Source organism: Siphateles boraxobius, unplaced genomic scaffold, assembly GCF_051911475.1.
Source record: "Siphateles boraxobius isolate OS27281-9 unplaced genomic scaffold, OSU_SipBor_1 25, whole genome shotgun sequence".
In the NCBI taxonomy this organism is placed as follows: Eukaryota; Metazoa; Chordata; class Actinopteri; order Cypriniformes; family Leuciscidae; genus Siphateles; species Siphateles boraxobius.
The window spans coordinates 1,981,884-2,008,183 of NW_027508866.1; the positions used below are offsets into that span (position 1 = coordinate 1,981,884).

The 26,300-nt window shown below is 40.2% G+C and overlaps 1 protein-coding gene across 5 annotated transcripts in view; it reads right to left on the minus strand.

Moving 5' to 3' along the window:
- LOC143749634 (zinc finger protein 521) overlaps nucleotides 1-26,300 on the minus strand; it is a 106,208-nt gene that overhangs the window by 26,387 nt on the left and 53,521 nt on the right. For 2 of the 5 annotated variants that reach the window (XM_077242055.1, XM_077242051.1), the window contains 2 exons: nucleotides 19,791-23,239; nucleotides 19,482-19,566 (listed from right to left, as the gene is read on the minus strand). In XM_077242055.1, coding sequence (XP_077098170.1) covers nucleotides 19,482-19,566; nucleotides 19,791-22,883 — 3,178 coding nt within the window. In that variant the 5' untranslated portion in view covers nucleotides 22,884-23,239. Of the gene's footprint in view, nucleotides 1-2,410; nucleotides 2,572-19,481; nucleotides 19,567-19,790; nucleotides 23,240-26,300 lie in introns of those variants that run through there. The other 3 variants (XM_077242054.1, XM_077242052.1, XM_077242053.1) reach the window with 2 other exon arrangements.

Genomic DNA, 26,300 nt, shown 5'->3' on the forward strand with positions numbered 1-26,300 from the left:
GCTCAAAGACTACTACTACACATAACTACTTGTCAAAGACTACTGTGTCGAGCAGGACGAGGCCGAGGGCCGTAAGAGAACGGCGCAAGGCCGGTAGCGTGATTAATGTTGAGCGACACCTGCGCGACGCAGCGGTCTCGTGTTTCTTCCCACAACATGTAACTGCGTTACAACTACATCCAGATCAGATCAGAACGATGATCAAAACACAGATGGAGTCGATCGAATCCATAAACACCCCCAAAGCTTTGGTCCTAAAGCTCGTCCTGGGTTGACATTTCATTCAGTAACATTAGGCAGTTTAGTTTTATATGCTGTTTAATGTTGTTGATCACGTTATTTTACATTTGCATCTAAGAACATATAATATAGTTTTTTTCTGCTTCTTCTTCACCTGTGTTTTGATCAGGAGATTTAGTCCTCTTTTAGAAGATGTGTAACAGCGCCCCCTACCGTATAACAGTCTAAACACGGAAAGTCAGAAAATTCTGTCAATGGCTGGGAAAGAGTTAAAAACAAATCAAAAAAGAATAATCTAAATCCCATAAGTATATGTTGGGTTTAAAATATATTTTTACGTGTACGAGGCAGTTCATGTACAGTAAGCGTGATAGTAATAGTAAATTAAGTAATAGTAAATGCACCGACAGATTTTTGAAACCACACACTTTGTTTGTTTTGCACTGATCAGTTGTTCCACAAAGTGACGACACTGGCCCAGGCTGTTGTGAGAGAGCCACAACTTTAGTTTTAAATAAAACATCATGCCTAAGGCCATGACGTCTGGAGAAAACTTCTGGAGAAAAATAGCACAGATCCTGGACAGAGATGAAACTTTCTAGAGCACATGTGTTGACCGCCTCCGTCTGTGCAAGCTACCAAATGGAGTGTACTGTATGCATATACTAGTGTATGCACATACAAACCCTGAAGTATACTTTGGGCTTTAGCCTGAATCAAATACTACAAGGCACTATGTTGTAAAACAACTATGATGAACACAATTTACTATTTTCAGTATTCTTCTCTTTCTTCATGAAGGAAATGTCTGTTGGCATCACATTTTCACAGAGCTGTGCATGAAAACCTGACTGAAAACTGCAGTGGCTTCCATTAGTGGGGGATTTTGAGGGTAGGCGCCCTTGTGGGAGAATGTGTTGTGTGTGTGTATGTATTGATGTGTGAGGCGACGCGCTGATGGAGGGAACCCTCGGGCTGCTGTCTGCACCTCACAATCACAAAACTGAGAGACACGCTCCCTCTACACTTGCAATTATACACACACAGGCACAGAAGAAGGCCTTCAGCAACTCACTCCCACTGGATGTGACTGTGGCTGCGCTCTCATCTCAAGGGAAAAAGCTCTATCTGGCCCCCTAGCTGGAGTCAAGCCATATTACCCTGGTATATTCCAGGTAATGGGGAATGTGAAGAGTACACGTGATCGGTATGCCCAAATGTGACACAGCACGGGTCTGCTGGGAGTCATGTTGGCTAAGGGTGAGTAATGTAGGCAGTGTGAGAGGAACAAGCCACAAAACAGCTAATGCAATGGGGGCAACAGCTGTACAAACAGGACTCTCATGCAATTGCTCGGTTCATAAAGATGATCGTGTTCATATCTCCATTATCCACTTTAAAGTCACCCGTTTTCCACTTGTGCTACTTGTCCAGTGAAAAGCCTTAGCTCTAAGATGGCTGTTTGCTTTGGAGGAAATCAGCTTCCCTTGACTCCTGCCAGTAGAAAACCAGCTGTGATCTGCTGCCAGACCTGTCAAGAAGACCATGTGAAAGAAAAAATCATACCAACACAAACCGCACAGAGGTCAAAGCGCTGAACTCACGCAGCCTTGCAATGGGGGAAGACAGCCTTTAAATACAAACTACACTGTTTCGTCTTTCAGCAGACAGAATTTCAGTCTAGGAAGTGGAAGGCATTTCAATAACACAGTCCTGCAAACTGTACACTTCATGCTGATTCGGTCATACCATTGTATGATTCTGTCATCACCATTTAATGCTTAGTTATTAATGAGACATTCTTATTTTTTTTTTCTTGTTTATTTTTAATCAATTATTGTGCTGCTGAGGTGTAAAATGTGATTGTACGCTTTTTTTGTCTAAACCCTTAAGTGTTTGGACGCGACTATAACCAACATATTGGAAAAATAACCCTAATTGTCATTCAAATATTTAAACAGTACTTTTTGATACCATTTTATTTGTGGTAAATGTTAACTCAGTTCAAATGTTTTTCTTCAGTTATTGCTGCCCCTATTATTGGAGATGCATTAAATTTGGCATGTGTACTCAGAATGTCCTGTTCTCTATCTGTACCAAGTTTTGTGTTCTCACAAGATACATGCCATTTAGCCACTTTGGACCAGATCCAAATATATATCAGCCTATATCTTCTTAAAAATGAATCAAAATTCTTTGAGAAATTTTTGTCAGCTCCAAGTGAGTCGGAATAGAGGGAATGCATTGACATCACTTTCCCGCCGGATTACGCCCCCTCAGCCGGACCTGGTGTCACAAGAGCTGCTGTGTGACTGGATTTAATAGGGGAAACTGCGAAAACACGAGTGAAAAAAACGATTATCAGTTTAAACTAACGGTTGGACTCGATATAGTGTTCCTTACAACTTACCAAAGATCCAGTGTGTGCCAGGAATCACATTTCCTGACATTTATGTATATGAACCTAATTTCGACGCCAGGGAAATACATATAACAAATTTGCCTGTGAACGCTTTATATAAATACAACAACGGTAGGTCTAAATCCGGGTGATCACTTATATCAATGTTATATATATCATCATATCATCCAGCCCTAAAACTTGTATAGTTTTTTGTCAGTGTTAATTTAAAAACATCCATTTATGCAGAATATACAATGGTAAATAATTAATTGATGAGTTGTCAATACAATATAAAACAATACAATATATAGGGTATGATTTTACCCCTATATTCAGTATATTGACAAAATGATAACTGCAAATCCATGTTTCTCTGCCTGGATCCAGTTGTTTTTATGAATTGAAGCGATCCATTTATTTCTCTGATCTGTAGCTTTTAGCAGTCTGTAAAAGTATAGATTATGTTTCTTTGTCAAATTTAGTTGTACGGTCAATCTCAAAGCTCGTTCCTGTTTTAGATGTGTATTCTGTGTTTTTCGTGGCATTCACGCTGTAAACAAATGCCCGCCACTTACTGTTTTTGCCACTCAGTGTCACTCCGGCCGATTGTGACATCAGGTTCATAACCTCTATATGTCTGAACCTTTGTGATGTGTCCGGTGTCATTCCACTGACGTTCAGACAATAAAACACAACAATTCCATATCAATGTTTTATTATTTGTGCCATAAAAACAGCGCTTGTCTCTAACACCTTACTCACAGCACTCATTCGAACAGACAGAAATACTTTATTGTGCTGTGCACTAGCAATCCCGCACTAAAGACCAGAAATACATTTAAAGTGTGGTATCTTTTTTAAGTGTGGTACATCTGTGGCAGCCATGGAAATATATGGATAGATGGTTCACATCTAACTAATCACTATTCTTATAAGTAATTACAATTCTATTCACTAATTTCTATTCCAAGTTACCATCGAGGAACAGTACATATTGAAAAATGGATTTCATTGTAGCCCAACCTAAAAGCCAAACACAATATGCATGGCACTGAAGTAGATGAGGTTGTTTGAGTTCTCCTGTAGAAGGTCTGTTGCCAATCCAATGAGCAGCAAACTAACCTCCTACTTAGACTCCTGGAGATGTTATAGCGTTTGCCGGAGTGCCTTAGTGCGTGGGATTGGTACATTTATTTCTCTGCTTGTTTCCTTATTCTGGTAGTGTACAGCACACGTACTAGAGAGTGGGCTGAGGGTCACTGATCATTCTCTCAGCAATCATGACTGTTTGTTGTAGCCTTCTTTTGTCCAAAACCAGAGAGTTGTTGAAGAGTACACGACAAACTCAATGAAAGTTGAGGTAAACCGTAAAAGCAGCTCCTGCAGCAGGTTGAACTTCCTTAAAAGGTGAAGAAAGAACATCCTCTGTTGAGCCTTTTCTACAATGGGGTCTAATCAGAATTCCCACTTCAGCTCCTGGGAGATTGTGTTTTGACGGGGGCAGGGATACTGCGTGGGCATTGTCCCTGTTTTCCACTCTTATGTCCGGTGTTTTAAGTGTTGGAAAGTACAAACAGATCTGGATATGAAGTTGTCGGTTAAAACTGACCATGTTCCTGCTGTCTGGGCACAGGCTCCAAGGTCATCCACATCGAGCCGTTCTCTAAAACTGTTGGCTACATTAAGAGCATTTCACCTGCTCCTGGCATCCCAGCGGCTCAACTTCCTCCCGGGAAACCAGGTGGAGCGTTAAAAAACCTCCACATATGGTGAAGTCAAGCTGCTCAGAGGCTGCTGGGTGTCTGCTGCGGTGATAGCAGCTCCTAAAAGGCCCAGCTGGTTGTTGGAAAAGGGCTTCTACATTACTGCACCCCAGCGGCTGCCTCTTTCTGGAAAGAGCGCTGGCCTGCTCACACCAGAAGGCCATTTCAGATTCCCACCCAACACCCCCCACACGATCTCTCTCACAGCCTGACTCTGGATCCAACAGAACATTTGGTCTTCCACTGCAGTTTAATCAAACTCCTCCATCTGGCTGCAGTTTTCCGGCAGAAGAGGGTAAGGTGCCTCCAACTGGATATTGTAGAGGGGGCCATATTGGATATTTAGATAGGACATATATATGTATGAACAATGGCGAATTAAATGAAAAATTGGGGATCTGGTGGCTTTGTTATGCTGTGGATGAATTTTGTTGGCATGGGTTGGGTACATTGGGTCATATGCTAAGGCCTTTGCAGGCACTAGATCTCAGCCAAATGGCAGATTTTGGACCGACATGTTAGATATATCTTTTGGAAGAATGCTGTTCCATCCCTTCAGTAGACTCAATGCCAAGCCACATAAAGGCACTGTTTACAGTCCTTTTCATTATTGTTGTTGCTACCTATAGAGTTTTTCAAATCTGAGATTTCATCTCAGTTAATATGCAGCCTTAAAAGGCAGGTGCCCATGCAGGCAGTAAGTCAGCTCACTAGGTTATGGAACTGAGCCAGGGTAAAAATGAGAGCAGACAAAGGAGATGTCTTTTTTCTGCAGTGTCTCCGGGGCTTCACCCTTGATGTGGTGCATTCATCATCGCGCCTCCAATATCAGTTATTCAGCGGCTCGTCTGCTTACAGCAGAATTAATTTGAGCTTTAATTACTCTCATCGGTGGAATGCTGATGAAGGCAAGCAAACGGGCAGCTTGGGACGCCGCCGCCGAACTGCTTTCATACAACCTCAATTCCACACAGACACAAGAGCTGGCAAACAACCGGAAGGCTGTGGCCACGTCAGGACCCATGGTCTCAGATGCACAGGAGAGATAAATCCAATAGCAAGCCGTATATATGCATGACAGGTATGTAAGGGATAAGTGAGACAGCCATTATAGCAAAATAAGCCCCACAGGTTTATTAGAACCTCAATTTGAAGCGGAGAAAGACAGGCATTGAAACCAAGTAATACAACAAACACGCACAACATTACAGTGTTACTTATGATCCCCTCTTAAATGGACATATTTTATCATCATCTTTTGCTGAAGGATAATTTAATCTTTTTTAATCAAATCTTTAATCAGTTTTAATTATGTGTAAGGATGTTTATGTTTTATCTGAAAGGCGACACATGGTCTGACCCGTGGAAAGGAATACCTTCCAGAGAACATTTACTTTTTTTACTATTTTATATAGATCACTATTCAACTTCAATAAGTCAAGAAATACTTTTTTGAGAGTTTTTAGTTAAAATTTTGTTGTTGTTTTAAGAAATGCATGCCTAGATATAAAGACCTGTTCACACAAAGCACGGTAAAGATAACTATAACGATAACCATATTAACATCCACACTAATGCATGATATCGTTCTGTTTATTAAAAACGCACTGCCTTGTCATCTTCCACTTTAAATGCTCGGGCTCTATAAAGCAGGATGAATTCTGATTGGCTGTCACTCTTTTTATTGCTGAAATACTTCTGAAAGTCAATTGTTGATTTCAACAATTTAATTTCTTGGTGCCGTTATCGTTATAGTTTGTGGCGTGAACTGCTACTCTTTTATATTTAGAACAATTTTTAAAACTATATCTTTAATAGTACCTTTAAAGTTATCGTTCTTGGTGTGAACGGGCCTTAAGAATACAACAAACTTGCTTTGGTATGAAAAGGCAGAGACTGTGGAGTGACAATAGAGTTATTTTCCTCTTATGATAGACGTGAAGAATGACACATTTTCAGATAGCCAGTTGACTAAAAGACTACTTGATTATTCAATTACACCCTTTTTTAAAAAAAGGTGTTCAAATAAGATGTGTTCTTCCATTTGAAAATACCTAAACGAAGCACAGAATAAAAGAATGCAGGGACCACAATTTGATTTTGTACAAATATTTTTAACAACATTGTGTTAATGAGGTCTTCTTATGGCTCAAACAGTAGAGCAAAGTGTTATCAACGGTGAGGTCATGGGTTCAATTCCCAGCGGGGGAACGTCTGGACCGAAATCTATATCGTGAATGCAATGTAATTCACTTTCGATAAAAGCTTCTGCCAAATTCATAAATGTAATGTAAATGTTAAAAAGAAAAGCACAAACTGAATGCGAGAATGTCCAGACAGATATTCAACTAACTACAATTCATAATAACAGAAACTTTGCTCACAGCAAATGATTTGAAATTTGACAATAATTATGTATAAGTAAACATACAGATCTTTCTGTTTCATAGTAAAACACTAGAGCAGAGTTGCGAGGGCAAATATTTCCATTCACATCCAAATAACATATACAATTAAATTATGTTTAGTAAGAATAAATGATGATGTTGATACTATTACATGAATGAAATTAAATTCCACTTAGTTGAACCAACAACCTACAGACAGACATTAACAGGACTTGTGTAGAGGTCAGTGGTGTGGTGTGGACAGAGATGGAGATGCGCAGGTGGAGGTCTGTTCATGGGTGGGTTCTCAGGCTCCGGCTACGAAAAAAACCTCTGCTTTAATGAACAGCTGGGTCACCAACGCTTGGCACCTTCATACTTCTTAATGATAGAAATCATTACAGCGTAAGCATCTTTCCCCAAAGTCGGCAGAGTTAGCAGACACTGGCAGGAAACGCTGCCATTAAGAAGCGAGAAGAGGAGTCTTCATCAGAGAAGTTCAGAAAATGACTCTTATCACTAATGAGATCAAACTGCAATTAACACTTCATGCTCTTAATGACGGGAAATGCTGAGCATGCCACGCTGGTGAACCTTGAAAATGACTTAAAGTTCTAAATGATTTCCCAAATGAACATACACTTTTTCCACAGTTATGTTTTGTTCTGGGGAAACTTCGTCTTTGTACACGGTTCAACAGATCTGAATAAGATGAAAGACATTACAACAGCAGCAGCAAAAAAAGACCTTCGGAAATTACTAGGTCCACTACCAATATGCATATGCTTGAATTCAAGTCAAACCACAACCAAAATATTCATGTTCATTACGGTGCAGCATTTGGAAAGGGGTGACCTATCATATTAAAAAGGATTTTCAGTGGGTGTTTTAATGCCAAAAAAGATTAATCAAATTAAAATGATTACTTAAATTATTCTAAATGTAAAAAAAACATTTTGCGCCAACTGCAACAGACAAAAATCATAGACTCCAGATGGGCTAATACATAAATATATCAAATGTATTCCGAGTAGGCATTTAATAATATCCATGGAACCTTTCCATTTCAAACAAAAAAGTAGTTTATAGTGGGAAAAGGTTCTTTAGATTATTCAATTGTTCTTCACACTAAGAAAAAATGAACAAAATTTGAAGCACAAAAAAATGCATGGCTCCTAAAGGCCTTCTGAAGCAAAGTGATGTGTTTTTGTAAGTATCCAAATATCCATATTTAAAACTTCATCAACTAAAATAACAAGCTTCCGATAGACGGCCGTATGCATTGATTTACGGCGAAACAGTAACACTTGACCCGACGCACAAGTAATGACGAACGCGGAAGCGCAGAGGATAGAGCATAGAGCAAAACAAAACACCAGTCACAAATTAGAAGTCTAAAACGAGAATTTTTAAAGAGAAATATGCGAGACGCATCAAAGCTTACAATACTCCTACATCCTATGTCAAACATCGCCAAGTGTTAGTCTTTTGGTGTAAGTCGACTTGCGTAGGCTGTTTGCCGGAAGCCTTTTTTGGGCTTCAAAATTTGGGCTCCCATTCACTGCTGCAATTATAAAGCTTGGAAGATCCAGGACATTTTTTAATATAACTCCGATTGTATTTGTCGGAAAGAAGAATGTCATATACACCTAGGGTGGCTTGAGGGTAAGTAAATCATGGGCTAATTTTCATTTTTGGGTGAAGCATGTAATGAAAGGTCTGAAACATGATCTCATGACAAAGTAACATCATTATATTACAATAAATATTTCATTAATAGATGGCAATTAATAAATATCATTAAAGATGAGATAAAATCATGGCAGATTAATAATTAGTTGTTTGACATAATGCTTTGACAACATCTCTTTAAAGAACAACCCAGGTTCAGGCGAACTGACAATTAAACTCAGTAATCCATTTCAATTCAATTCAGTTAATACATTTGATTTATTTACCATGTTTTAAGGTCCTAAGACAATGACTTATGATAATAATGATAATAATAATAATAATGTCTAAATATGCTAAAAAAAACTAAAGTTTAAAACACATTTGATCAGCCTTTAACATAAACATATAAAACATCTGAGCAACCAATGTTGTCAGTCTCACTGTATATTGCTCAAGCCATTTTCTTGTGAAGACTGCTGTCGCTGTGGGCACATCACAGGCCATTATCTGCCCTGTCCACATTCATTAGTGAAGCTAATGATCTGCTGCCATCCACGCACCTCACTGAAGAAGGACTACATTAGAAATCTCTTAAGTTAATTAGTAATTAGAAACATAAAAAAAGATTCAGAGAAACAGAGTGTTTAAAGTTTTAATCTCAAGGTGTGTGTGTGTGTGTGTGTGTGTGTGTGTGTGTGTGGGTGTGTGTGTGTGGGGGGTGTGTGTGTGGGTGTGTGTGTGTGTGTGTGTGTGTGTGTGTGGGTGGGGGCATGTGGGCATTGAAATGCTCATGGTCCTCTTTCAAGGGCATTTGAACACCAGCAACAAAGCTAGTCATTGGAGCTGTATATATTCTGTTTCTGTCTGTTTCTTCAACTATAGGCACTTTAGGCTCTATGGATGTTCAGAAAACAAACTCACATTTGTTAAAACACAGTTTGGCAGAATTTTGTCATTATTTCCAATCAGTGTAATTTCCATTACATCTTATATGATGTTTGATTATGTTAATAGCATTCTATGGTGGAAATGATGGTGATGTTAATTACATTATAAACATGTTTAACTAAAATTGATTACCCTAGCTAAGATTAACTTCATTTTATGAAGGCATACAATTAAATTATATATTGCACATGCAGTTTTAGCTCATTTTGACAACATTTATTTGAAAATTATGCAAAATAAAAAAATAATTACTGACCGTTTAATTTATATTTACCTTCATTTTTTAACTTTACATTTTTTATTATCTCATGCTCTTGACTGAAACGTTTGTCCCCTCAGAAATTAAAGGGATACTCCAACAAAAAAGAAAATTCTCTCATCGTTTACAAACCATATTTACATACATTTCTGTATTTTGTCCTTTTTGGAGTGTAAACATTCTCCAAAATCTCTACTTTTGTGTTCCATGGAAGAATGAATTCTCTTTTTGGTACAAATCATATATCCTTGTATATTTACTGTATGTATCTTTATATCTTTTTGAATAAAAATACTTAAAGTTATCAATAAATCAAAATAGACAATTCTTATTTATTTATTTTTACAGTGTTGCAGTGCTTATTATAAATTATTTATATATGCAAATTATTATTATTGTTATTATTATTATTTTATTTATATGGCCTCGTAATCTTTAACCAGAAACGGCATCCGTTCTCTTTATGACGTTAGTCTCTGAGACGAAATATCCTCCACAACTGACTGCAAACTGACATTCAGATTTGCCTCCATATATAAGCAAAGCCTAGAGTTCTCAACTCACCTCAACGGAAAATTAATTGTACATCACTAACATTAGCATAAGACAATAATACTAAAGGCTACTGCTTCAATAATCATTATAGTATTTCTAAATACAAATCTCCATAGGGTATTCAGATCTTTTGGGCAGGACAGATATAAACGATGGTGCTGGGAGTTAGGAAAGATCTGGCATGGGGCCACTGGTTCAAAGCACCTGAATCTTATTAGAACTATCTGGAACATTCCACAGGGTTCCATGACTGCAGCCAGAGGGCATGATGAAGGACTTCAATGAGAGTCTCACTAATCAGCACCCTGTTCACCAGCAGACCCCAGGGGGCCAAAGCAATAAGAAAACCAAGTGAAACCAAACTGAGCCAAGCTCCACAAATGCCACAAACACAGAGACCCCTAAACATTTACAGAATTCATACCATTCAAGTCATGTGTAAGAGTGACCTTTTGAATGCCCTTTTGAATAAGTAGTGCACTTTAGCATACTTTTAAAAAAGAGCACCTATTACGGGAATAATATACACTTTAAAATAATATACTTAGGTGTGAACTGAATTTAATGTTTTAGTGCACTTAACTGCATGTTAATTGCAACTAAATGTATTATAGTTAAAATGCATATATGCAGTTGGTGAATTAACATTTTGACCAAGTAGGAAAAAGTTCATCTTTTATTTATTATTTCACAATTATATTGTCTTTGAGGCATGGTAAAAGTGTACTGCTGAATGTACTGACAAGCATTTATGGTAAACTAAAATATATTAGTAAAGTTATTCTATTGAAACTTGTATGTCATGTATTTTCTAATTACATTAACTTAAAATGTAATATCGAATAACACACTACAGTTCACATCAAAGAAGGGGTACTTCTTTAAAGCACGAATATTATTTTAAATTAATCTTTTAATTTGACATTACAGAGTGCAATCTTTAAATATGTACTTAAAGGAGCATTTCACCCGTCGAAACATTAATCTTTATTGAAAGTCGGTCCTATATGTAGTCGAAATGTAACATAAATTTCAAATTTGGTGCCTTCTTGACCGAGGAAAGACAGAAAGTGACTTTAGGGCGCATTTGTATGGATGACAACAACTCCCACAATGCACCACATTGCACAGCTGTGCAAGCCACTCCCACTAATCCAGAACACCGCCTATGAGGTACCGCCTGCAAGAGAAATCACTCTTCCGTCAACAAGGTTAGCTACCGCCAGAGCTTGAAATTCATTTCACACAAAATTTCTATTTAGTTGGTGAACTCATTAGTGAATTACTCCTCGTTTGTATTTCTAAGCTAAGCTAACAGGTGCTGTGGAGCCAGATGGGAAGTTACGACAATGGCGGAAGGTGATATGGAATATTATGGATACCATAATATGATATGGAAGAGGAGGATTTCAAAAGTCTGATGCTCGAATCAGATGTTCGTGGCTACCTTTACGAGCCGCAATATAGCGAAGAGCAGCTGAGGCTGATGGAGGAACAGGAGGCAGAAGAGCTGTCATGGACGAGGAGCCCGGACTGGCTCGAGCTGGGGCAGACTGGTGGTACCTGTGCTCTCACTGTGCACCTACGGACACAGAGATAGAGTCCGTCTGCTGCAAAGAATTTCGGCTCGTAAAGGTAGCCACGAACATTTGATTCGAGCAACAGATTTTAGAAATCCTCTTCTTCCATATCATATTGAGTACCTTCTGCCAACTTCACATCTGGCTCCACAGCGATTGTTAGCTTAGCTTCCAAACAAGATGGTGGATATTGCTTTTAGGTTCTGCAAGTGAAGTCCCACCCACTAATATGTAATAGGTCTGTAGTGTTAGTGGGACCCACCACCTGGAAAAATGAGGAATGAGTGTTTGTAGTCTCAACCTCTTTACGAAGATATGGGACTTCCTGCTTAGAATGACGCAAAATTACGATTTTTACATCATTATAAGCAGGAACTGCAACACTGAAATCCATATTTCTCCCGTCTCAGGGTGAAATGAGGGAATAATGCACGACCATTCAAAAATATGACTGGGTTTCTAACGATACAAAGCTTAATGCAAATGGGTGAAGTGTCCCTTTAAGTGTTCTAAGAAACATAGTCATTAAAGTCTGTGTGATATTAAAGTTGAGATACTCTATTGTGACCTACAAGTGAAACGGCTCCTGGAACAAGAACAAATGTAGGGCGGGGCTTGATTTTGACTATGATTTTGTGTAACTATTTTGGTGCATAATTACTGGAGTAAATTATGGTCCTGGCCTCTCATACACAAGCCGATGACAAAGAAATATTAATAATTCTGCTTTGCTGAAAATACAGAGTTGTGTTAGACACAGATGCCTGCACATTGTCTCTGAACGTATGTTTTTAATGTTGTAAATGTTTCTTGTTTTGACAATTTAATAATTATATTATTATCTACCGTTATAATATTGTTCCCTGTCAGTCAGTCACTTCCACGTTGTGTCGAATTCAAGCACAAGACAGCGGTTCCTTTCAAATATTTTCAGAGGCTCCTGGGGCATATGGTATCCTCAGCTTTGGTTATGCCACTCGGTTAAATGCATATGAGACCGTTTCAGCACTGGCTTCATGCTCGACTCCCAAGTTGGGCATGGCACCTTGGCACACATCACAACTCGATCTGTCACCACACTTTCAGCCCTTGGACAGACCTTGCATTTCGATGGGTGGGCAGACACTTGTTGATCCGGACGGTGGTCTATATAAATTGCAAGGGCGGTATCTGCTCTCGCCGCATGTCTCAACTCGCCTGAAGTCACTGCAAGCCACTCACGTCCCGGGCGACCTCAATCGCACAGCGGACTTGCTCTTACACAGCAGGTTATGCTTCGCGGAGTGTGGAAACCTCGTTCCCAGGTGGTCCAGCTGATCTGGAGTAGCACAGGCAAACCTGTTTGCTTTCCAGGAGTCCTCCTACTGTCCTCTGTGGTATACCCTGATTGAGGCCCCCCTCGACAAGGACGCACTGGGACAAAGCTGGCCCGGGTCCTGCTCAAGTATCTGTTTACCTCACTGGGCCTTATCATACACTGTGCAAGATCAGAGAGGAATAAGAACAAGTTCCATACTGGCACAACCAGACTTGGATCTTGGAGCTTACGCTGATGGTGACAGACCCTCTCTGGCTAATGGGCCAATTTGGGTCAGTGCTTTCCTTCCTCCAAGAAAGCCTAGAGAAGTACTTGTCTTCTTCTACCCTTAATGTGTACATGACTGCAATAGCAGCAAACCACAGCACTGTGTGGCAGGTCTCTGGGGAAATTATTAGGTTCCTGCACGGAGGAAGAGACTGCGTCTTTTCCCCTCTTGGGATCTCTCCTTGGTCCTTGGTCAGTTTAGCTCAGTGCCCTGAAGATGTTGCATGAAGACTGCTTTTCTGACTGCTTTTACCTCCATCAAGAGAGCTGGGGACCTACAAGCCCTCTCCGTTTGCCTAGAGTTTGATCTGGCTGACTCTCACGTGGTCCTGAGAGCCCCGGACCCGCCCAGCCTTGCCCAAAGTTCCCACTACTCCTTTCAGGGATCAAGTGGTGAATTTGCAAGTGATCCCTCCTGATGAGAAAGACCCAGCCCTATCTCTGTTGTGCCTGGCGTGCATCTTGCACATATACCTGGACCGCACACAGAGCTTTAGACGATCTGAGCAGCTCTTTGTCTGCTTTGGGGGTCAGCAGTAGGGGACGGCTGTCTCCTAAAAAGAATGGCCCACTAGATCGTGGATGCCATTCTCCTGACTTATCAAGCCCAAGACAGACCATGCCCCCTGGGAGTGAGAGCTCACTCTACCAGGGGCATCACAGTCCCTTGGGATTTAGCGAATGGTGCCTCATTGGCAGACATTTGCAGAGTTTCGGGCTGGGCTACACCCAACACCTTCATAAGATTCTATAATCTCTGTGTAGATCCAGTTTCATCGCGAGTCTTGGGTACTGCCAGATAAAAACTCAGACAACTTGTTGGGTGTATTGCTTGAGTTTAGCGCTTTTCCCCTCTCTGATGTGATAATGTGCACTTTTTTGTCCTTGTGAGTTCCCCATGTCTGGTGAACCCAGGACACCTTATCCTACCTCCAAGCACTCATCGGTGGTTGAGTATAGTGAAGAAATTTGCTACCAGGCCCATTACTTGTGGTATGTCTCTTTTCAGGTGAGCCCTTGTAAGTGGGGTAAGTGTTACATATGTGCTGATTCCCTAATGGTGATCCCATTTACAGTATGTATTCTTCTACTGTCTGGGTTCCCTGTTAGTGAACCCTGTGTCTTTCCCTGGACGGAGCCTCGCTCTGTCACTACTCGCTGTGGCCCTATGTAGCACTTCCAATCAGGCAAGTCCATAGGACGTACTCTTTACATACTAACCTCACCTTTGGGTTCTTGACTTCACTTTGTAAAATTGTAAAATGTAAAAAAAAAAAAAAATTAAAAAAAAAATACAATTTAATCCTTATGGTCTACATCTGTCTTTTGAAAATTAACATTTGAAAATGTTACCTAAACTCTTAAATAAACAAACAAATTAAACAAATCTGCTGTACATTGATTATGGCCATGATGATCTATTACAAGTCAATGCAGCAGAGAGTCTTGTACATTTCTATTCTTGCACATTTCACTTTCCCCTTCTTCAAAGTAAAATAGTTTGATATTGATATTCAGTTAATCTGTAATTTCAAGTTGCTTGAATCATCCTAGAATGCAAACCATTTGTCCCATTTATCCACATCCGTTAAATTTTTTGTTGGGCATTGCCATGCTGAAACTGTCACCATGGAAAGGCCAACAAAATAAGAAATATTGTCAAGAAATGCACCTTCTTCTTTAACCCCCTGGGGTTGGCTATCGCGCCGGTGCAATAGTCTCGCTTTTTTTCTTCGCTTTTTCGTATTTTGAGTCTCTTTTGCACTGATAAGTGTTATACATCATTTGATCTTGTTAAGTGTCTATTTTTTTGTGTATACTCACAATAAAAATAAAGTGTTGTACTTTTTGTCAAATAAAGAAAAATAAACATGAAGTCCATTCTGCACGGCTAAAGTAGTTTCAGGAAGGTTTGACCGCATTACAGTTCCATATCACTGCACGTAGTAATAACGGAACATAGAATACAATTCATGAAAAAACATGCAGCCCCATGCACTTGATCTGCAATTTTCGATGTATAACTTCACAATCAATGGACATATGCAGTTTAATTTTAATAAATAAATAAAATATATTGTCCTATCTATAATAAATAGAAAATTAAACTGAATATATAAAATAAATTGATAGTCCTGCTGCACGGGTTTTCGTAATTATTCCAGGTAATAACAAATAAAAAAAATAATAATTATTGACAGGCCTACTTGTTAAAAGGGCTTTGTGTGTTTCATTTACTAGGTTATCTAATATACTGTCAATAATAGAAAACAAGAACAAATGAATTAAAACGAATTGAATAAATAAATAATAATATTGACGCATATGCTTTTCTGTCTCATTATTGCAACATCTCTCTCTCTCTCTCTCTCTCTAATAACTGCATAAAGCTGGGGACACACTTACTCTAAGGCCAGTTATGAATGTAATTTGGTACTTATGACAATATGACAGATCATGCCCAAACGCGTGTTCAGCGCGTTCAGTCTGTGTTCACAGTCGGTGTTTAAGACCTGCTACAGTCAATGGACACAGTCAGTCTTCGAATGTTTCAGCAAGTCGTAAGTGTGTCCCCATCATTAGTCTGATATCAGTGGCTCAAACCTCCGTTACTAACTCTAAAATGACGTTTTGGAATTAGCAACGGAGGCATGGGATTAGATGCGTAAGACATTAGTCCTACATACAAGAGCGTTTTAAAGCAACACCAAGAAACTTTTCCTCTGCGGTCGCCCTACAGGTTGGAAGCGGAATTGTCCATTACTGCTGTCTTAAATAATTTAGCCTACCGCAGCCTACTGTCGCACGCGCACGCTCGCTGTTTATCCAGCACCGGCTTTGGAATCAACAATGGCCACAAGACAAGGTAGAGTATGATGCATGATTTTATGAAAGACATCACAAACGAAGAAAAACTATGTATGCCGTAAAGCAGTCAAATTTTGTAGTTCTTTTTGTGCTCCGGTTACTACCCGAAACCTGAAGTTACATAGTGCCAGTAAAAGCGATACAGACCACGTCAGGCTATGGCAGACGTGTCGTTTAACCTATTGTAAGTCGATGTACCATCACAAGGGTCTTAGAAATATATTATGAAGGTTGAAAAACTACATAGTTTTGTAGCTTCGCGTCGTGACCGCATTACCACCTCGGGTGTGCATTATTTTTCTAATAGTTCAACGGCCTGTCGTCAATTATTCCTTACTTAAGTGTTAATGTGACACGCCCACGGAGAGCGCGCGCTGTTCAAATGCAAATGATCTGAGGCAAGTCATGCAAACATGCCAACGCCCACATCAGCTGGATAAAACATCAAGTTTAATAGGAATCATGTACTTTACCTCGTCTTGCTACGCTGTGAGGAATAATACTATCGTAATAATCCTGAAACATTTACCTCAGAAGTGCTGGTGGTTTAATTTCAAGGAGCAACAGATCCAGCTGATGTAGTAAGTTCTTTATTCTTAAGCGCTTTGTTCTAATCGCGATATCTAATAGTGTCTGTAAACCGCAAAAAGACTGTTTAAATATGAATTGACAGCGCATGAGCGCACACACACTGTTGTTTACTACAGCTGAACAGAGCGCATCTCGCACTCGCATAAACACGATGTTACAGACTAAATATGAATGTTTAGACAAGATTTCATTGATTAGTTCCGGATAGATTATAAAGTTTTTACTGTAAAAAAAAAGACTACTGCCACATTAAATAAGCTTTTGTTCACTAATTTCTGCTCATATGTTAAATACACAGTATGGGATGTTTTGTCAAAAATAAAGTAGATATATTGAATTATCAACGAAGATGTTATTATAGTGTTTGTTCCAATATTCAAACTAATGAATCCTCACCTTTGAAATACATATGATAAAATGCATACTTTTTACAAAGAAAGATTACACTTAAAATATTGTTAAAATTGTTGTTGTAATTGTAATCTTTTTTTGTTGTGTTTTATTAGTGACAAATTTGGGGAGAGGATACATGTTCCAAAACATTCAAAAAAAAAATACAGTATGAGAATTAACTGCACAATTACTAGAAATGTTTACCTTGGATATTATACAATTTGCATGCATACAAAATTTGTGGGAAAATACATTTGTTTCAAGATGTTTCCAACTCTAACTTTGACAAATCTGTAGAATATATATATTCTATATTAGATATCTTGAAAAAATGTGTATTTTTTGTCCTCGCATTCTTTGGTACCCAGTGACACACCTGTTTGAAAGGCTCATTATGCAGATCATTATGTGGCTCATTGTGTGGTCATTGACTTCTCAGGTGTGAATCACGCCCTGAAAAAATAAGCAACTGAATAAGCAACTGAAAAAAGCACAAATGTCAGGGAATGTCAAAACATCTCAAGGACGCCAAAAACACCTCAGACCCCAAAGGGTTAACCTGACTGATATTTATAAAGCATGTATCAATCTACATGATCCATTTAAACATCTATTTAAAAAATAACTCATCTAATAAAAAATGCTGCACTGCAATAATATTCCTCCCCTGTTCTGTTTATCCACTTCATTCCTCTTTTTTCACAAGATTTTCTCCTTTCTCCTTTCAGCATGACATCAGCCCACAGTGCTGCCTCACACAGAGTGGCCTGCTGGACAACAAATGTGCATAATGCATTGCTCCAAGCCTCCACCAACTGCCTCTGCCATCCACTTCATCCACCCTACCCTGGCTGGGCTGCCTGGTCACTCACTCCCCACCGTGCAACGGAACGACACAAGGCTGGACGTGTTTGCAGCCACTGTAATCAGCTACCCCCACCTCATGCCACATGCAGGACACCCATGTGTGTCTGTCCTTGAGAAGGTGGTCAACCAACTTGATAAAAAAAAAGCTTTAGAGGATGATGGAAATTTGCCATCTTTCCTTTTGCCTCATCTCACATCTTCAGAAATATGCTGGTGACAATTATGGTGAAAAATCAAATGTTCTTGGTTAGAGGGGGTTGACATTGCAAGTGGTCTCTGAATGAAAGTCAAGTTCTCTGTGGCGCTGAAGCCTTTCTACATCTTCAACAACAGACAAACCAACTGAACAGCAAATATGGATTTGAGCCATTCAAGCTGTGAGTTCCTATCTGCAGGCACCTCAGGGCTCCTGTGGCCAAGACCAGTCCCTACCGTCCAGTTCACACCTACTTCCACCTCCTTGCCTTATCCGTGTGAGATCTGATTGCTTTCTGAAAGATGTCTCTGTGGAAATCAGCAATAATAATGACTGTAAATCAAATATGGACAAAAGAAAGCACACTTTTCTATATTTACAAACCACAAGGCCAGGTTACAAGGACCTACAAGGATTTTGTGCTCATGTTTAACAGCCTCCAATTCTTTACATATTGAGTTATCGATGGCAATAAAACAGGGACATATGCTTAGAAACAACACCCTGAAGAGCAGTGCCTGCTCCATTACATACGCTAATAGCACTGACAGCTGAGCGCAGATGACCCCACGGCCCCCGTTTCACCTCATCTTTACAGATGGCCATTAACAGGAGGAATTATGCTCTTTTTTCAAGGGAAAAGGTATTTAAAGCTTCTCAAATTAGGCTTTTGTTTTTCCCTTTGCAGTTTTGGCACATGCTGGTTGAGAGGGAATTACAGTCCAGATTTACACACACTTGATGTGAGACTGCAACACAATGCGCTTCAGCAGAACCAACTGAAAATGAAAAGCTTCTATATCTATTGAAAAAAATGGAACATGCTTATTTCAAGCAGAGAGGCAATCCAGTTAAAACATTAATTTTCCACAAAACCACTCAAATCATGAACAGGGACAGATAGGCACAAAGATAAAATAAAAATAAATTTGATAAAATAAGCCTGAAATAAATTTCACACTGAAACTTTGTTCTCTTTGACATTCTTTGACAATAGATATATTTCAATTGGTTTTCCAGTAATATCATTAAGGTGTAATAAATAAATAAAAAATAATCTGAACCAAATAGAAATAAAGCAAAAGGGGGTCATGTTGGGGTCACATACCCAAAATTGACATTAAAATATGTTTAGCCAGTTGATGCAGATCCAAATAAGATTAAGTCTTACCTAGCATATGATTGGCAACATGGACCTGAATGTCCCATTTACTGTAAAAGACCATCTGACACTTGATGCACTGGTAAGTCTTCTTCTGAACAGTGAAAAAAAAGAATAAAGATGAATGGTGTTGGACAATGCTTAAACAAGAAAATACATGTATTTTGTACGCATAAAAATAGTTTGTTGTTGTTTTTCCCACTCCTCTTTAATTAAGTAAATAGTACTATACAATTAATCTTTAAAAACAATAATTATCACTATTGTATTTATGGCAAATATACTGAGTATGTAGGTTTACTGTGAGGCACACCTTACCTCATCACTTTGGGTGGGGCTAACTCGTGACATGGGGGAGCCCTCGGGAGTCCTGAAGTGAGCACCCTCTGGTGTTTGGTCTCTGTGTACTGTCTGCAGGTGTGCCTGAAGCTCCGCCTCTGACTCGAATTTAACATTGCAGCTGGAACAACGGGTCTTGGAAATAGAGGGTGATACTGATGAAGACGAGGAAGAAGAAGAGACAGTCTTTCTCTTCACAGGGCCAGGGCTAAGGCTTTCCCCTTGGGTCCATCCAGTAGCGGGACCCGTTGACGTTTGAGACCCATGATGCAACTGTTTCCCTCCATTTACAGTTGAGCTCTTGCTACCAGCAGCATTGACACATAACGTGCACAGGCCATATGTCAAACCATTAATGTCAAGTTTCACCAAGTCCTGCTTAGAGTAGAACTCTTTGAGACAGGCAGCACACTTGAAGACTTTCTGGCTTTGACTATGTTGAAGTTGTGTGGCAGCTGAACATGCAGTTTGGTGATTTGTAGATGCTGGTCCAGTCTTCTGCATGTGAAAGGTGCCGTGGATTTTGAGTTCTAGGGTTGAGGTGACAGTCTGCATGCAGACAACACAGCGGAAACCAGTCAAAGAGTTACGCAAATCTGGATGCATCTGACAATGCTCTAGGAAGTCATCCTCACTCTGCAGAGGTAATTTGCAAATCCGGCAGCTTCCAGTGTCCAGGCTTTTGCTGTGAGTGACCTTGTGTTCTGTCAGAGTAAGTAGTGAAGGGAAGCGCTCTCCACAAATGGGACACATGTAGTGTTTTACAGGCCCTATGTGTGTTTGCATGTGCTCCCGAAGTCCTCCTTCCGAGAAGAAGGTTCTAGAGCAGACGTTGCATTTGTGGTTTCCCTTGATCATTTCTGCCTTTCTCTTGTGCATAGCACTCTCTCCTGGGCGAATGTTATGGTCACGAAATTGGTGATTGGTTAGGAGGGACTCCATGGTATAGGATGCACCACAGATGTCACAGCTATACATGACCTCTGAGGTATCAAAGTCTTCTTCGCTCCCATCATGACTGTTGCGAGACTCCCCTGCACCAGTTCCTCCATGGCTGTTGGTCAGAAAGCCCTGGAATTCGCCATCATCTTTGGCAACTGAATCCCCGCTACCTGACATGGATCCATTGGTGCTGCAGTTCTGGGTCTTTCCCTCAAACACACAATGCTTTTCACGAAGGTGACGTTCTAGCAGATAAACAGCATGGAAGGCTTTGCAGCAAAAGTGACAATTGTATTTCTTGCTATGGGTGGTAATATGACACTGCAGCTCTACTTCTGTGCCAAAGGACTCACCACAAAAAATGCAACGGTGTGAGCAGCCCTGATTTTCAAGGTGACTTTGTTTGACATGCAATTGAAGGTCAGCCTCATGCCTGAAATCCCAGTTGCAAGAAGTACATCGGTATACCTTCTTCTCATTACTGTGCTTCACTGCAAGATGGAGTTGAGTTGACACTTTAGAGTCAAATACCTCCTGGCAGAGAGTACAGCGAAAAAACATGAAGGTGTGCATATCAAGGAGATGTTTCTGCAAGTCATCAACGGATGTGAATTGCTTGTCACAGCTCTCACAGATGTAGTATGTAGACATGATGGTGAAATGAACAGTCACGTGTTTAAGCAGAGACTCCTGGTTAGGAAAGTCCTTGTTGCACTGTGGACAGGTAAGCTGTGGCAGGACACCATCAAGGTGGGTCTTTAGGTGTGTCTGGAAAAGGTCTAAGCTGGTGTACTTAGCCCCACACTGGTTACAAATGAACTCGCTTGAACATAAGGAAGTGCTGTTCTGTTTGAATAGTGAGGCATGTTCTACAGACACTGGAGATGAGGGGCTGAGGACTCGCAGAGATCTTCTCCCATTGTTGATATAATTCAGTGCAAGAGGGATGTTCTTGTGGTTCTCCTTTATGTGTTTGTTAAGCTTCAGAACACTGTTAAAAATGGGGGAGTTGGTACAGTAAGAGCAAGAATAGATCTCCACAACAGGATCTTTTGGAGTGACGGCTAGAGGAGAGTCAAAATGCAAGCTTCCAGAGTCACAATGGGTCTGTCTGACATGTTCCTCTAGAGTGGCCTCAGTTAAAAATCCCATAAAGCACTTAGGGCAAAAGAATGCATTGCTTTCTTTGGCTACTGGACTAGGAAAGCCATGTGAGTGCCGTATGTGCTCTTGCAGAGCATTTAGATCTCCAAGCACTTCTGGGCAGAAATTGCACTGTAGCAGGCCATCAGACAGGTTAGCAAGTACACCTGAGGGATCCTCGGCATTGTGGATCTGTTTCAGGTGTTCGTTCAAATTGCAAAGGGATGGAAGGATCTCCAAGCAAAATTGGCAGGTATGCGCCTGCTCTGGCTTGTCAACATGCTTTGTTTTAAGATGAATCTGCAGCACAGCGAGGCTTGAGAAAACTTGTTTGTTGCAGTAAATGCAGCTGTATTCAATTTTTGGCTGTTTGGCAGATCGCCTATACACATCATTATGAGTGGCCCTCTTTCTTCTCCCACGTGTCTTGGGGACTGTGGAAACGGTTTCCATCATGGACAAACTGTCAACAGAAAGGTTAGAGTCTGGGGTAGTGCTTGAAACAGAAGTATAGCCAACGGGCAACACGGAGGGGCTATTGCTGGACTCTGGTATTTGGTGAATATCCATGTGAGTGTACAGCTCCTCTACAGTGGGGAAGTTCTCAAAGCAAACAGTGCATGTGTTGCTCTTCTGGTCTCTCCCATGCACCTGATCGATGTGGCTAAGAAGCGTTACCTCATCACTGAACGGCTCATGGCAATAAATGCACTGCAGACCAGGTTCTAGACTCCCTCCTACAGGAGAAGAGCACTCTGGGTGGCTTTCTGCAATGTGCTTCTGCAGTTCTTCAGGCATGTCGAAACCCTCCTCACAGCGGCTGCATTTGCGTGTCTCTTTTAACCTCCATTCTTGAGGAGACAATCTTTTCGCTCCATCCTTCCCACGTTCATGCACCTGCATGTGTCCATGAAGCGAGTTGGTGGACAAGAACCCACGGCGGCACACTGGGCATTTATGGGGCTTGTTGGCAGTGTGTGTTTTCATATGGATCTTTAGATGATCACTGCGTGAGAAAGCAGAGTTACAGTCTCCGCAGTGGTACTTTTTGTCACCAGTGTGAAGCTTGATGTGTCGGTCACGGCTGCGCTTGTGCTTGAACAAGCGACTGCAGTATGTGCAGCTGAAGGGAAGTTTATCTCTGTGACTTTGTTCGTGGCACTTAAGGAAACTCAGGCGACTGAAGGATTTTGCACAAAACTGGCATGGGTAGGGTAGGTTGCCCCCTCCTTCATCCTCACCATACTCATAGTCATCAATATGGCCTGGAGATGTGTGGTCTTTACTAGATGGCGAGGATGCAGACCAAGAGCAGGATGGGTCATCTTCTATATCTGTTCCATCTGTCAAAAACATCCAGAAGACAAGACAGATTATGATTACTTTTTACTGTTTTGTGGTATACAGATGCAACAAGAGGTCTGTCTTCTAACAAAATGGCATTTGTGAGTGTATTGTGTATCATTTCAAAATTATATTTGTTGATTTTTTTATGGTCAAGTTAGATGAAAAGCAAGGTCCATTGCGCCACGTATTCCAATAATATTTGCAAGTATGCTAGTCTTTCAAACTATGATACAGGCAATATATTTGTTTTTCATGTTTGAATAATAAAAAAAATATTATGGGGGGTTGGGTAGGAGTCATTATACATTAGTCAAGGACTTGTTTTAGGAAAGTTACAATAGTATGTTATAGAAAATAACTTTTAGATTCGCTGATAATTCACAGACCCCTGCCTTCATCACTCCAGGTGTCTAGAGGCAATTCTATCTGTTTCCTGATGATATGCTACCATGATTTAAGTGTCCCTTGATAACACACAAACATCAAGCGTAGCATCAGTTCTGGCAGGTCACGTTAGTCAAGCTCGCATCAGCTGACTCTCAGCTGATCTGAGTCTACCTATAGGAATACGGCGCCTATCACTGTATATATATAAGCTCCTTCAGTATTACAGCTATCGTGTTTCTCAGGAGCTAAATTACCCTCCTCCATCCCCAGCTCCTCCTCTCGTCAGTCAGGATTTGGCATTCTGATTCCCCTTGAATCAGAATAAATTCTCAAATTATTTTGTACTTTAAAAATCTTGAATTAATGATATCTGCATACATTCATTGTTGGTTCTGTTCTGTTTACCCTAAGGGGGGTTATTGCTGCTCTCCTGCTCTTATCTATGCTAGGCTGCATGGATGTGCAGGGAGTTCTTGCCCAGAACGGAACCATACCGCCAATCCTATGCTAATTGTCAATCGTATTTGACGATAGTGGTCCTGACAGAAATATGTTAATAAGGGTGTCAAAAAATATATATGCACCGCTTAAGCTGTTCTTTTTTGTATGCAATATTTTATCTACATCTGCTTTGAAACTATGCATCATGATGTGCATTATGGAAATAAATTTGACATTAACACAAAGTTCAGTCATGTTTTTAGTTTTATATAATTAGTTCTGTGTGCGAGTGGCTGTAATGTGTTGTGGTTATGTACTTGAAGTATATACCCAACAGAGTTTGCAATCGTTCAAAAGATGACCAGCCACAACATTTAAGAAAAAATTTCCTCCAATATAAGGAAAGTCAAAGTTGGTCGACTAATCGACCGGTCTGTTGTTGAATGACATACTGAGTTGAATTAGTTGTATATGATATGAATTTAAAATGAGATGAAATTTTCAAATAAGTAAGAGTCACCTCTTTGCGAGCATTTTGGCACGCTGATAGCATGTTGTAATTTACTTATGCTAATAGTCAGCGTTGGAAATTACTAAAACCGAAAGGCTTTGTCTCCCAAATTCATCCAATTTAAAGCATCAATCATAGCCAACAAAGCACCACTTTTGTGCAGATACTTTGCATTCAACAATAAACTTCCAGACAATCACTCTCACCCTTGAAATTGTCTGGTGTGAGTAGTGCTCACATTATTACATTGCTCTGAAAAAGTAAGTACACCCAATGAAAATCATTGCTGCTTCTTTTTTTTTTAGACTTGATTTGTTCCGGTGCTGATTTTTTATAGTGTGGTACCCACACTCCCAGGTGTCTGTCAGAACAGAAAAATTACCACTTTAAAATAGTTGCAGTACAAAAAAAGCCTCAAACTGTTGGATGTTGTGCAATCACCATATTTCTAACCTAACAGTAATGAACTTTTGCACGCAGAGAGAGAATCACCCAAGTACAAAAGTTCTGACATAGTGTATTACCTATTAATTACACTATTTTAAGGGCTTTGCTTAGTGTCTGTATATCTCAAATAAATATGGCTGATCAGGAGCTGGTGGACATATGCAACCTAATTATACAGGCCTTACTTAAAATGCCTCCGTTACGCATGTAAACCTCGCTCCCTGAAGGAGGGAATGGAGACGTCACATAAGGTCAGTGAACCGACGAATTGGGATATCAATTCGTCGGTTCACTGACCTGACGTGACATCGGGAGTGAACGACTTAAAGGGAACTAACTAGATCTTCATATAAACCATAAGCTGGTAAAGTTTTCCATATCCCTAATTAAAAACAAGGGGAAATGGCTAGGATTTATGAGACATCTTCAAGCAACCTACTCACATATTCATGTCTCTTCCATTGTTTTTACCTCAGGTTCTTCCAGGGTAACGTGCGTTTATGAGCACTCAAGCCATGACAGCCTATCTTCAGGAAACAGATAACAATAGAGGTTGACCTGCTGTTCCTATAAACACAAAGCTTTACAAAGCTCAGCCCAAGATACACAATCTGAATAATTCTCCCTTTTCAATTGCACAGTTTAGAACTAAAAAAGTATCACTGATGCTCAGTCACAATGCTAACACAAATGGTTACCCATAATGCAATAAAATGTACTGCCGATCGGCAAGCCAACTGTGATTTAACACACTTTAAGATGCCAATGTCTGGATTGTCTAGTGTCCATGAGCAAGTGTGTGAACACTGACTGATGGGATCAGAGTCAGGGCAAATGAAAGCATGTTTTTGTCTCTCTTTCTTGTCTAGTTTTTACCCGTACTTCACTCAGACGAGAAATGTGCAGGACGCTAGCCGCCTGAGTAAATAAAAGCCAGGGTCTCATGGGTCCTCATCCCCGGCTCATGGCAGCGGCCTCTGTGCGCCTGCCAAAGGGGATGCTGGTCCTGAAAACCTACACCCTACAGCTGAGGTCTGTCTTTGTTGGCCTGCCAAAGCCTTCCTGAGCATCACTCGTCCAACATCCTGCCACTCTAGAGAGGAAGACCTCCATCTTATGGGCTGACGTTGGTGCAGGATTTGATTTTGTTTTTAAGCAGACAGTGTATGTAGCTCTTAAAGTAACCCATTTTTCTGCTTTGCACTGCTGGAAACACTTTTTACACCAGTTTTATGAGTGCTTGGAAATAGGAATAATGCATTTAAATAGTT